This window comes from Ruditapes philippinarum, unplaced genomic scaffold, assembly GCF_026571515.1.
Source record: "Ruditapes philippinarum isolate M1 unplaced genomic scaffold, ASM2657151v2 ctg18655_1_1_1_1, whole genome shotgun sequence".
Taxonomy (NCBI): domain Eukaryota; kingdom Metazoa; phylum Mollusca; class Bivalvia; order Venerida; family Veneridae; genus Ruditapes; species Ruditapes philippinarum.
This window is the reverse complement of record NW_026862537.1, coordinates 4,680-16,418: the sequence shown is the minus strand read 5'-3', so window position 1 is coordinate 16,418 and position 11,739 is coordinate 4,680. Positions and strand designations below refer to the sequence as shown.

The 11,739-nt window shown below is 31.9% G+C and overlaps 1 protein-coding gene across 6 annotated transcripts; it reads left to right on the top strand.

Moving 5' to 3' along the window:
- The first annotated feature begins 1,923 nt into the window (after window positions 1-1,923).
- LOC132719399 (alpha-protein kinase vwkA-like) lies at window positions 1,924-6,423 on the top strand. 6 transcript variants are annotated; one of them, XM_060703167.1, is made up of 4 exons: window positions 1,924-1,999; window positions 4,244-4,410; window positions 4,752-4,928; window positions 5,215-6,423. In XM_060703167.1, the coding sequence occupies exons 2-4, from the start codon at window positions 4,294-4,296 to the stop codon at window positions 5,824-5,826; spliced, it is 906 nt and encodes a 301-aa protein (XP_060559150.1). In that variant the 5' UTR covers window positions 1,924-1,999; window positions 4,244-4,293; the 3' UTR covers window positions 5,827-6,423. The 6 variants fall into 6 exon arrangements, with proteins under 6 accessions (XP_060559150.1, XP_060559145.1, XP_060559149.1 ...); XM_060703162.1 differs by lacking the exon at window positions 1,924-1,999 and adding an exon at window positions 2,009-2,660 and having other exon boundaries at window positions 5,215-6,422; XM_060703166.1 differs by lacking the exon at window positions 1,924-1,999 and adding an exon at window positions 3,459-3,532.
- The last annotated feature ends 5,316 nt before the right edge of the window (window positions 6,424-11,739 follow it).

The window sequence follows — 11,739 nt, the reverse complement described above, 5'->3', positions numbered from 1 at the left end:
TAAATGCACCAAGACCACCAGATTTTCTCACCACTTTTTGTTTTCTCGGAATATTGACGTAAGTGTAACCACTTAAGTAAATTTGGTCATACACATCAAGTTTGGTTTCAGTAACTAAGAATAAGTCGTAATTGTTTACGAGTTCAATAAATTCACTGTAATTCGATCTCCTTTTCAAGCCACACACATTTAAACATCCTATCCTAAGTTTGTCAGGTTTGCAATTAATTTCGTTATTATTCACATATGAAGAATTTCCGATATTTGCCTCCAAATTATCATTTTCATCAAGGGGTTGTAATTCAATAGAATTATTAGCATATGAGTTATTCAGGGCATCACCCCCAGCCCTCTAGGAATTGCTGTTAACCGTTAAATTGACTGCCGTATCCTCATTTGTGAAAGGCACGGAATCCCGTGTCGGTGTAACACATAGTGATGCTGTTGAGACAAAATGCTTGTCTTTTTGTCGTGATTCGTAGTCGCGCATTGACTGGCTGTATTCGTCTACGTTATCTGCCTCATTGTCGCTGCTAGAATTGTTGTCTGTTACCATTTCTGATAACGCGCCAAAAGGGTTACTCTTAAGCACGTGATTATCTGTACGCTGCGTTTGCAACGTGTCATGTTGCTTTGTAATTGTATCTCCTTTAGCCGACGTGCGTTCTATGTGACGTGACATTTGCATGACGTTTTGCCAAAGTGGAAATTCATCTTGCACTACTCTGTTTTTCACAATAAGTTTTGCGGGGTAGCCAATATAAACAGTTTTAGGGGGATATTTTGACCGCTCTTCCTTGTATTTATGCCAGATGCGTGACCTTGCTTCAACAATTTCCTTGGGATAATCTCTGTTTATACCAAAGTTATATTTACCCTTCAATTTATACGCACGAGATAAAATGTGCTCAACAGTTCGATAATCATTGAAACAGGCTATAATTGGTCGTGTCTTCCCCGGATTCACTTTTTCAAAGCCGATGAGCACGTACTACGCAAATACTAGTATGGTCAATATCAAGTTCATCATCGAGAAATGATTCTACAAGCATATCACAATTTTCGGATAAATTTCCTTAATACCTCGGAAACTTAGTTATTTCTACGGTTACTGGCTTCAGCGTCAATACTTTTATATTCAATGATTTTCACTCTCCTATTTAGCTGCACATTAGCATCAGACGGATTTACAATATCATTTTCAACATTTGATACACGTGTACTAAGATTATCTGTGTTATTGTTTGTACACGTCAGCATTTTAAACAGTGTCACGAGTTTATCATCCAAGTTCATAGATTTAAACTGTTCAATAGAAAAGGGGTCAGACTTACACCTCTCTATTTGCTCATTATATGTTCCACCAGTAGAACGCCTTTGCCTTTTTGTGCTTTGTTTGGTTTTGGTATGCCAGTCGTGTGGGTCCACGTCACCGCCGCCATGATGATTTCCCCGAGCACGAGCAGAGCTGGATGAAAAATGCCTGTTAAACTCCATATTTTCTGCTTGTTTTTCCATTTTAAGAGTTCACTACCAAAGTTTAACTATAAATCCAGTGTTTTAACCAGAAAACAGTTAAAATATAATATCCAAGAATAGAAAAACAATCAAAACTTATAAGAGCTAATATTGACCGCTCCGTTCTACACCATGTCAGTTAACTATTCCATTAAGAATCTTCCGCTTTATTAATTGTTTTACGTCAGTTACAATAATTAAATGCTGCAGGTATTTTGTTGTATACAGGGCTATAAAAGGATATTGTTATATTGTTAAATAAAAAGACATTAAATGAAGCGGACTCGAGTTGTATTTTCAAACTATAAATAAAACAGTGACCTTGAATCTGTACAAAATATATACATTTCGCTTTATATCAAATTATTTATTTTCGTTTCTGAGAAAAAGAGAGAGCATATAGGTTAACGCTCACGTGGACTATACTTTAATCTTTATTTGAACATTAGGTTATCAGTAATAAAAAACAGCCATTAATAAGGTAATAAATTACGTGAAAGCATTCTTAAAGATAACAAAATTTTTATTTTTGTATGTCTAGCTTCTTCATAAAACCCTTATTCTAAAATAAAACCAAATCACAAGCGAAACTCGCTGTAAATTTTGCACTGAACTTTAGTGTTGTTTAAGTTTAAGAGGACTATAAACGGGGTATAAAACGTGCAGTGCCAAAACGAATATGCTCTAAATTCGTGGAAATATACACTTTACGATATGTTTGGTTATGAGTTCAATCCATCTCGAGACGCTTGCTTTATATTAGAGTACATGTTAGGATTTGGAAATAGCATGAAACGTTAAGAGAATGAGAATAATCACGTGTATATAGAGGAAAGATTCTGTGTTAACAGTTTATCTAAGAATAAAATTACATTTCTAAAATTGTTTATTATGACCAGGAATCTTCTTGTTCATTCATCTCGATATTTTGTTTCATGATTTTGATGTGCATAAAAATGTTGAAATTCAGAGTTTGCAAACAGTTTTAAACAGATTGAAACAAATCTGTTTAATTTAGTGGAATAATTCATACTTTGTCGGACTAGTAAAATTCTTAGATACAAGTATTTGTATAGAGTATTGTTCCAGGAAAACCATTGCTTAGGGACAATTACACGGTTTCTGGATACGAGATACTGAAGGTAGATTTTATATATAAACTCATTAGTCAGTTTTTTTTCGGAATGGGGGAGATGGGCTGAGGGGGTGTGGGGTTTTAGACTTTACAACATTGTAATGGTCATGTGACAAGTTTAACTGGTGGAGGAAAACCTCAGACTTATTTCAGGCACCAGTCACTGAGTAGAACCAGCGACGTTTCGTGAGTAGCAGGGGATTCGAACCTATAGCGTTTTTAGGCAACGACTTTAACCACTCTCGACCAAAGACAACCCCCCCATCAGTCTGTTCAATCATTGCATTTTGTATATCATTGTGTTTTTTAACTAGGGTACATTTCATATTTTACTTCCGAACAATAACCTATTTGGTTATCTCGTATTATTAATATTCTCTTTTTAAACCCTATTTAAATTTCTCATTACTCCAGGGGTAATAGCTGTAAAGTCGGTGAACGTGCGTAAGCATGAAACTTAGAGTATAAAATGCAATTACTATTACTTTTACTCTACCGATTCGTAGGTACGCTTTAATAAAAAATACTTCATAAATTATGTGTGCGTAATAGAATACTTCCCACTCCCATTTGTTACAATGTAAAATAGTATTAGTAGTTGAATCTACTATTTTTGTTTATCTAGCTAGTCATAATTGTATTCTTTTAATGTAATATTCAATAGTTGATTTTGACCGTCCTGTTCTTTTGTGTTAGTTATCGATTCGTATAGCAGAAAAAACTGCGATTGCTGAACTTTGACCCGGGATGTCAAAACTTTCCGATGATTTGGTGGTTTTCCAAATTTCGAATACAGTCTATATTTATACATCATAAACATACTACATGTATATTGTACAAAATATTATAAAATTCATCTGCAGTAGAACACCCTCTCAGGTACATAAGTACAGTATGAGATAAATAAAATTAAGAGAAAAAAAAAGATTAAAATTTGACACAAAGGTGTATAAAGTATAAAGCAGAGTTTTAGTTATTTGTGAAATGTATGTAGATCTTTTTCTGTGACAATAGAAATATATATTCTTAATGTGTGTGGACTTTGAAAATAAAAATACTTATCGATTTCTCAGTTTCAAATACTTATCGATTTCTTAGTTTGAAACAGAATATGTTTTCGGATTTTAAAAGTATGTCTGTATAGTTTATTATTATTTCAATAAATGAATGAATGAATATACGAACGAATGGACGAACTGATTGATTGTTTGTTTGTTTGTTTGTTTGTTTGTTTGATTGATTCATCATTCATTCATATATTCATCCGTTATTATTCATTTTTTATTTATATATTTTTATTTATTCATTAATTTATTTATTTAACAAATAATTAATTAAGTCAAAAATTTAATATTAAATTGAATTAAACAATCGTTTTGTTCTATTATTATTATTATTATTATCATTATTATTATTGTTGTTGTTATTATTATTATTATTATTTGAGGCAAGCCAAAACAAAATCTCTTTCTTTCCGCCAATATTACATTTTGATATACTATATCAAGATACAATTTTTATGACATAACCGGTATCACTAATCAGTGCTATGATAAGTGTATGATTTTATTTAAGATTTTTTTACTCCAGATATCAACATACATAAACTACCACAGATAAAAACTGCGTGAATAAAGTACATGATGGGAACGACCAATACGACACTATCTTCAAGACCTTGGAAGCATGGCTTGACTCACTGGGTAACATTTGAACTTTACCCTGAATGGACAGGGAAAACATGTTATGGTTTTAAGGTAGGCTGTTTAAGGATTGTGAGTGCGCGAATACGTACGTGCGTTCGTTCGTGCTTGCGTGTATGTAGGTGTTATCGTGCGAATGCGTGCGTGCGTACGTTCGTTCGTATGTGCGTGTGTGTATGTACGTGTGAGCGTGTGAATGTACGTGTGTGTGTGTTCTTTTTTCGTTTGTTGTTGTTTTCATTAACATATTGATTAGTCAGATGTTGTTATGACAATAAACATTCATAAAATATATAGAAAAGGAGTATCAGAAAAATGTGTTTCTTTAAAACTTTAAATGAAATAAAAGAATGATTTAAAGCTTTTATTCTATTTCACGATTGTTCTTTTTTCAGGGAATGGCTTATCACAGGATTTACTATACCAACGGTACTATGGTTGTTCTTAAGGCGTTTCGGCATCGAGAAGGCACAGCCAGTGATTGGATGCCATACAAAGAACGCTGTGATGTCACAAGGAGAATGGCGGCTACCTTCAACAAAATATTAGCAAAGAATACATGCGATACAAAGGTTAGACACATTTATGCATCATGGGTTTAACAATACAAAATTAAATATATACAACAGAACCCATCGAAAGTTTTATTATTATTATTATTATTATTATTATTATTATTATTGTTGTTGTTGTTGTTGTTGTTGTTGTTGTTGTTGTTGTTGTTGTTGTTGTTGTTGCGTCCGATCAAATATAATTTGAACATGAATTTTTTTATTAAAACAAAATTAAAGTTAAATATTTACGGCATTTTCAATTTCTGTCAGGAGGTAATTGAACGTAAAACTCTTTTTTTTACAGATTAACGTAATGAAACCAATAGATGTGGTCATGGACACTACATCATATGTTATGATATTCATGCGAATTCTCATGCGTTTTGATAAAACATTCGGGGAAGACGAAGTTGTGCTATTTGAAGAATTTCTAAACGGTGATTTCAAAACATTTGTAAATGTCAGTGGCAAAACAACCGGCAATGGCCCTGATGTTTTAGACGCCTTTTGTCATTTCACATACCAAGAATCTGAAGGAAATTTAGTGGTTTGTAACCTTAAAGGTATTGCTAAAGGTGATGAGTACAAACTGAGCAATCCCACAATTCACTCACGTGACGGTCGCTTTGGCGATAAGGACAAACGTGACGAAGGGATTAATACCTTTTTCACGAACCACACCTGCAATGCATTTTGCCAAAGCTTTGCAAAACCAGTCAACATTCATGGGAGTAAGAAATTAAACGATGGAAATTCTAAACAAAGTGAGTTAAACAATGAAGATGTATTTACCAACGAGGAGCACGCGCTCATTGAACGTCACAACTGTGACAGAGAACCTGTTCGCCCTCCAGAATATTCATTGTCGGACAGATTTGGCCCGCCTTCTTACACCACGTGCGATGATAACACGTGACATCTTCTGCAATCTCCGGTCAATGTTATGTTTCTCAGTTTTGAGCTTGATCTCAAGATTTAAAATTGACTTACGTGATCTCGTAGTAAGAATATATGAAATGCAAATGTACATATATTGTGTAAATCTATGTATGCTTGGCAATGACTGTAGTCGCTTCCATTTGAGTCTGAGTGCAGAAATTGGAGGAAGGGTTGGGAGCGAAAGAGAGGAACCTTGCTTTCGAATATTTTTCAAAAACAATCCTTTATAACTGAACAAAAATATGAGATTGGTTCTCCACATTAACTAGCATAAATTTACTGTTGTTGCTGTTGCTGTTTAAAAACAATATCTTCTTTTTATTCAATGTAACCTGTTGACGTTGTATAGAAATCCTATTTTTTTCGTAATGTATTTAACAATTATCTAATTTATATCATATTGTGTTCGATATATACAATATCATACATTTCCCACCTATACAAATATACGTACATGCAACTACGTGCTTTAATTTAAAAATAATTTAATTTTTATCTGTTTTATTATTATTATTATTATATGCTCATTTCTTGAGTTGTACATGTATGTTTTACAGAAATAAAAAAAAACAATGACAAATCTCAGTTATGTTCGTTCAATTTACTTCAAAATGATATGATTGGTGCGACTAAAAACCCAACCAAAATGAAAATAAATAAACAAATAAATAAAAAAAATTAATAAATAAATAAATAAATAAAATCAATATATTTATATAATGAAAGTGTCCTCCGTTGGCACTGAACCTATCCATTGTTATTCCAAGGACTGTTATTCAGAAGGAAAAAAAAAACAGTATAAAAGATGTTTGTACAGAAAAAAAATCATAACATGGTATGTGAGTTACGGGTTATCTTTCTTCTTTTTTGCCCAGTAGTTATCAGCGACAAGTGATTTGCGAAATATACGTATATTATATCTATAAATACATACAACTCATGGTTCTTAAAATAGAGTAATGTAATAGTTTTTTTTGCGGTTGTATTGAATATTGAATTACTGGATAATTTTCATACAGAAAAAGGGATAAACCTTGAAATAAATAAGATACAAAGTACATAAAAATTGGATAAATTACTTGAACATTTTCTTGTGGAGTCAAAATCTTTATTAATGTTTTAGAAAGAAGTAGATAAATAAACGCTTATATTTTTTATTAAACCATTTAATTCTTTCAAGAATAAAGTAATCCGGTCTCATTTTACCCCAGGTCATTCCGGTCATGAAATATGACAACCCAGCAATAAATTTTCAATCTTTTTTATCAAAATAATTTTTTCTGAAGGCAAACATAAGCAACCGACAAAAGAAAAAATAATGATTTATAATACTGCACGTTTGAAACATCGATTTTCGTTGGATAATACTTAGTAGTGACGTTTTTATTTTCTATATACATGTACACTAATGCAAATTAATGATTAAATTTCCATCTTAATGACAGACAGCATTTTTGCATTGTTTCTTTAAATTGGTTAAAAAAAACCTTTGACAAGTTATATGGTCATATATAAACGGCATTTTAGCCATATAACCAACGCCTAGCAGCCCGGATATATATGCTTGCTTTACACAAGGCCATTTTTTTATAATAATTATTATTTGATGTTTCAAAAACTAAAATGCTTGACCTGAAAATATAATGTTTTAGTAGATATACATCACTCTGAAAACTGAAAAATTATTTTTATGCAGTTGTCAATTTATATATTACTCTAAACCTCTTGATTTTATGAAAATAAATTACAAATGACAACTAATTATTTTACTGCGTTTTACAAAAATCTATTTAAATCAACAAGTCATGGCTTTTTGAAAGAAGTTTTCTCGTTATGCAGGTAAAATTATATTTATAGAAATAAAAAAGGATAAGGAGAGTAATTAAAATAAGAGGTAATTTTGTTATTTGATAAGCTATGCATATTTGCATATTTGACATATTCATTGTAATTCTTAACATGATAGGGCTTTTATCTTTTTAATACGGAAAAAAAATGTATACCATTTCGAACTACAAAAATAAACCATTAGATAATGCACAAATAACGATATCTAAAGGGAAAAGATTAAGTTTCATATAATTTTACCAGTTGTGCTTTCCCTCAATATGTATTCCTTGTATCGGTTTATAATTACCGAGGATAGATATAATATCAGCGTCAGTCATATGCATTACATTGCACGTGCATGATTTCTTACTTAATATATATTTTGCATTAATTTTTGTTGTTTTCGACAGCTTAAAACTACATAAATATCACAAATAAAACATATCTGTTCACTTTCGATATTTATTGCTGATAAACCAATAATGATTAATAAAAAGAATGATCTGAAAATGTAGCGTTTCTTTTTTTCAATCGCTTTTTGAAAAAATATCGAAATGTCATAATGTTACAGTAAAATTAACTGCAATTTGTGCAATTGCGAACCTTTTTACATTTGATGAAAAAGCGAACGTGCAGTATTAAATTAAATACATATTTTGAGTCACGAGTTCAGTAATATTTTATTATTGTCAAATGTCGAAAGTGTTAAATAATTCATAAGTCATTTATATAAAAAATAAAAATAGAATATTTTTACTCCCTAAAGAAATAATATTTTTATACTAATAACAATCATAATACATCAAAACAGTTCTGTTCTAATTGTTGTATTATTCAAATCTTAGAAGTGGTTTAGTCGTGATTGTCAACTTTCCTAGGTGTTTGTTTGTTTTTGTTTTGTTTTTGTTTTTCATACGAGTTATTCTTATCAATATATTTAAACAAAACCTATTTATATCTTAAGAGTAATTATCTTACTAATGCAATCAATTCTTTATGGTCATCTTAAGATTTTCTGCAATGAATGAGCCGCGTCACGACAAAACCAACATAATGGGTTTGCGACCAGCATGGATCCAGACCAGCCTGCGCATCCGCGCAGTCTGATCAGTATCCATGCTGTTCGCTTACCAACTCTATTACAAGTAGAGAAACTGATAGCGAACAGCATGGATCCTGATCAGACTGCGCGGATGCGCAGGCTACTGGATCAATGCTGGTCGCAAACCCACTATGTTGGTTTGTCGTGACGCGGCTCAAATTATGATTAACGAGAGGGAGAGAGCCTACTTTGCACCACAGTGAAAACAAACAATACAATTATTTATACCACGTTAAATATCTCATTCCACTGTGAATTCATTATTTTTACGAAAAGTGACTGAAAGCGAACAGAACATAATATTGTTGCGGTCTAGTGGGCCGGGGACTCTTTAAGTATACTGGATACTCTACTCTAACTGTATATTAGTACTCAGGCTTTCAAGGTATACATGCAATCAGGGTACAGAACTGCTGTAGTTTGTAGATCTCCCACTCATCTGACAGTAATCAGTCGACACCGTTGAAAACAGTTATAAAATTTATTCAACAAGTTGGTATTTCTAATAACAATAACTGTTAAACAGACATGTATAATTTATATCAGCAAACAGCTCTCAATATAAATTAAGACAGCTCACAGATCACCTTACAATAATTTAGTACCGATACACCTTCAAAATAATATTTAGCACTGATGACCCACAAATCTCGCGGTGACGTTAGTTACTAGACTTACTTCAATAAACAGTGTAGTAAAATTCGCTACCAGTTACTTTTAAAATGTTATTATGTAAAAGATATATAAAAATTCAATATTGGTTGTATAAAAAAATATCCACAGCTCTGTATTTCACTTAACTAGATATAATCCTAGTATTTTAATAAACTTGACTTGTTACTTAAATTTAACATTAAAGTTAAGATTTCAGCAGGCAAATTAACGTACATCTATTGCCAAGAATTTCTAAATAAACGAACGTAGTTTTACGTTGGAATTTCTGGTCAAAACTGAGCTTGCTGAGAAAATTTCAGAGCCTTTATATACTAGACCGTTCACCCACAACCCAAAACATGGTAGAAACGGTAAAAATCAACCAATTTTGGTCAATTACTTAAAATAAATGTTCAATTCGCCCATAGTCATTCAACCATAAAGGGTGAATCATCCAAAAATGGGCGTATCACCCAACCGTGACGGGAAATCTTTCTAAATTGTGAACTTACAAAAATAACATGAAAAATACTTATAAAACAAACTTATTTTACTCTAATTATACCTTAAACAGGCCATTAAAAGTGCGTTTCTGGTTTGACAAAGACATTTCCCTTTTCAGGTTTTGTTTACTTTTCGTTACTAAGCTGGGTGACCTTGGTAACACCCATAATGCAAGAGTAAAATGGCCGTCAGTAGAACAAAGTTTAACATGTGATTTCAAACTTTAGATGCATACTTACTATAAAAATGGGATAAACAACAATGACTTAGCAAATTGAAGTAAAAGTGATGTCCTTACATAATGGACTACATAAAATCTTACGGAAAATTGTGTCAAAGGAATAAATTGAAGAGGAAACTGGCAAGTCGTGAATTCTAGTAACAATTCAATTTGTACACAGGGAATCAAACAGTGCAGTGTTAAACCAGTTTCATTACCTGTGTAATGGACTTACGTGTTTTGTATTTGTACTAAAACACTGTCTATTGTGCATTTAATGGCTGGTAAAAATCAGCAGCCGTAGAATTAACATGAAAATTGATGTCACATATATGTAAACAAGAATAAATGGTAAGTTGCATGTTATTGTTAAGAAAGTTTATTAATTCCTGTTAGTGTTAAACACGGGGTGTTTCAATATGAGCAGACGACACGGAACTGCCAACTGATCTTTTTCTGCACAGCACTGGTTGCAGGTCAGACACTAACATTGATTTTCCCATAGACTTACATTATAAGAAATGGTCCCTAATCCTACCTTAAAATTGAGTTTTCATGCTAAAGAGGTGATTTTTTCTAGCAGAATGAAATGCCTGACACATAAAAGTGTTCCTGTTATATAGGGGAAGCCAACCATTTGTTGTTGTTTTTTTTTTTGCAAAATGACTTTAAAGAGGATTACCGCCTCCCCCCAATTTCATTGAAATTTTCTGCTGATCACAGGACTGACATACACCTTTCATGAATGCAAATGTACAAATTACAAATTATCATAGAGACTCATGAAATATTTCCTTTTTCTTCAGAAAACAATAAAGAGTTACTTTCTAAATTAGTTTTTATACTTAAAATACACCATTTTACATCCAATCACCTAATGTCCAATTGAATCTTTCGGTTTTCCATGCACTTTTTTCAGCCAATCGCTGACCCGCATGTGTATAATCTGTTGCCGCGAACAGGCTGAAGAATACACTTAATCGGAAAGTCCTCTACTATTATTCATAATACCGAATACTGGCGGAAAGGACCGAAAACTTGCGCTTGGTATAAAGTGTCATAACTGTTTAACATGCACAAGTATTTTATTTTTTAAGTTTTCAATACAAAAAAAGAAATGTTAGCAATGCTTGCACAACAATGACATGATAATTATTTCTTGTAGCTATTTAGAAAATACCCATTTTGTAAAAATTGAAATTAAATTAAAGCATATTGATATTGATGATTTTTCAAAGAAGAACAACCTCTATTTAAGGTGTCCTTTTTACTTGTTTTCCATTTGACTATAATTTTGGAGTGATTTACAATTTACAAATTAACTTAAAAGTTACAGAACTATCCTCATTCCTGTACATTTTATTTTAGAACTATCTTTACTTTATTTTATAGTGACAAAACTATCCCTTACAATTTATCATAGAGCTATAGAGCTATCATTAAAATTTTATTTTAGAAATGGTAAGAAATATCCTTTACATATTTATTTTTGAATGGTTAGAAATTTCCTTTCCATTTTATTTTAGAATGACCAACAATGAGATTCGCCGATTTCAGTTTTTCAATTTAAAATGACCAAT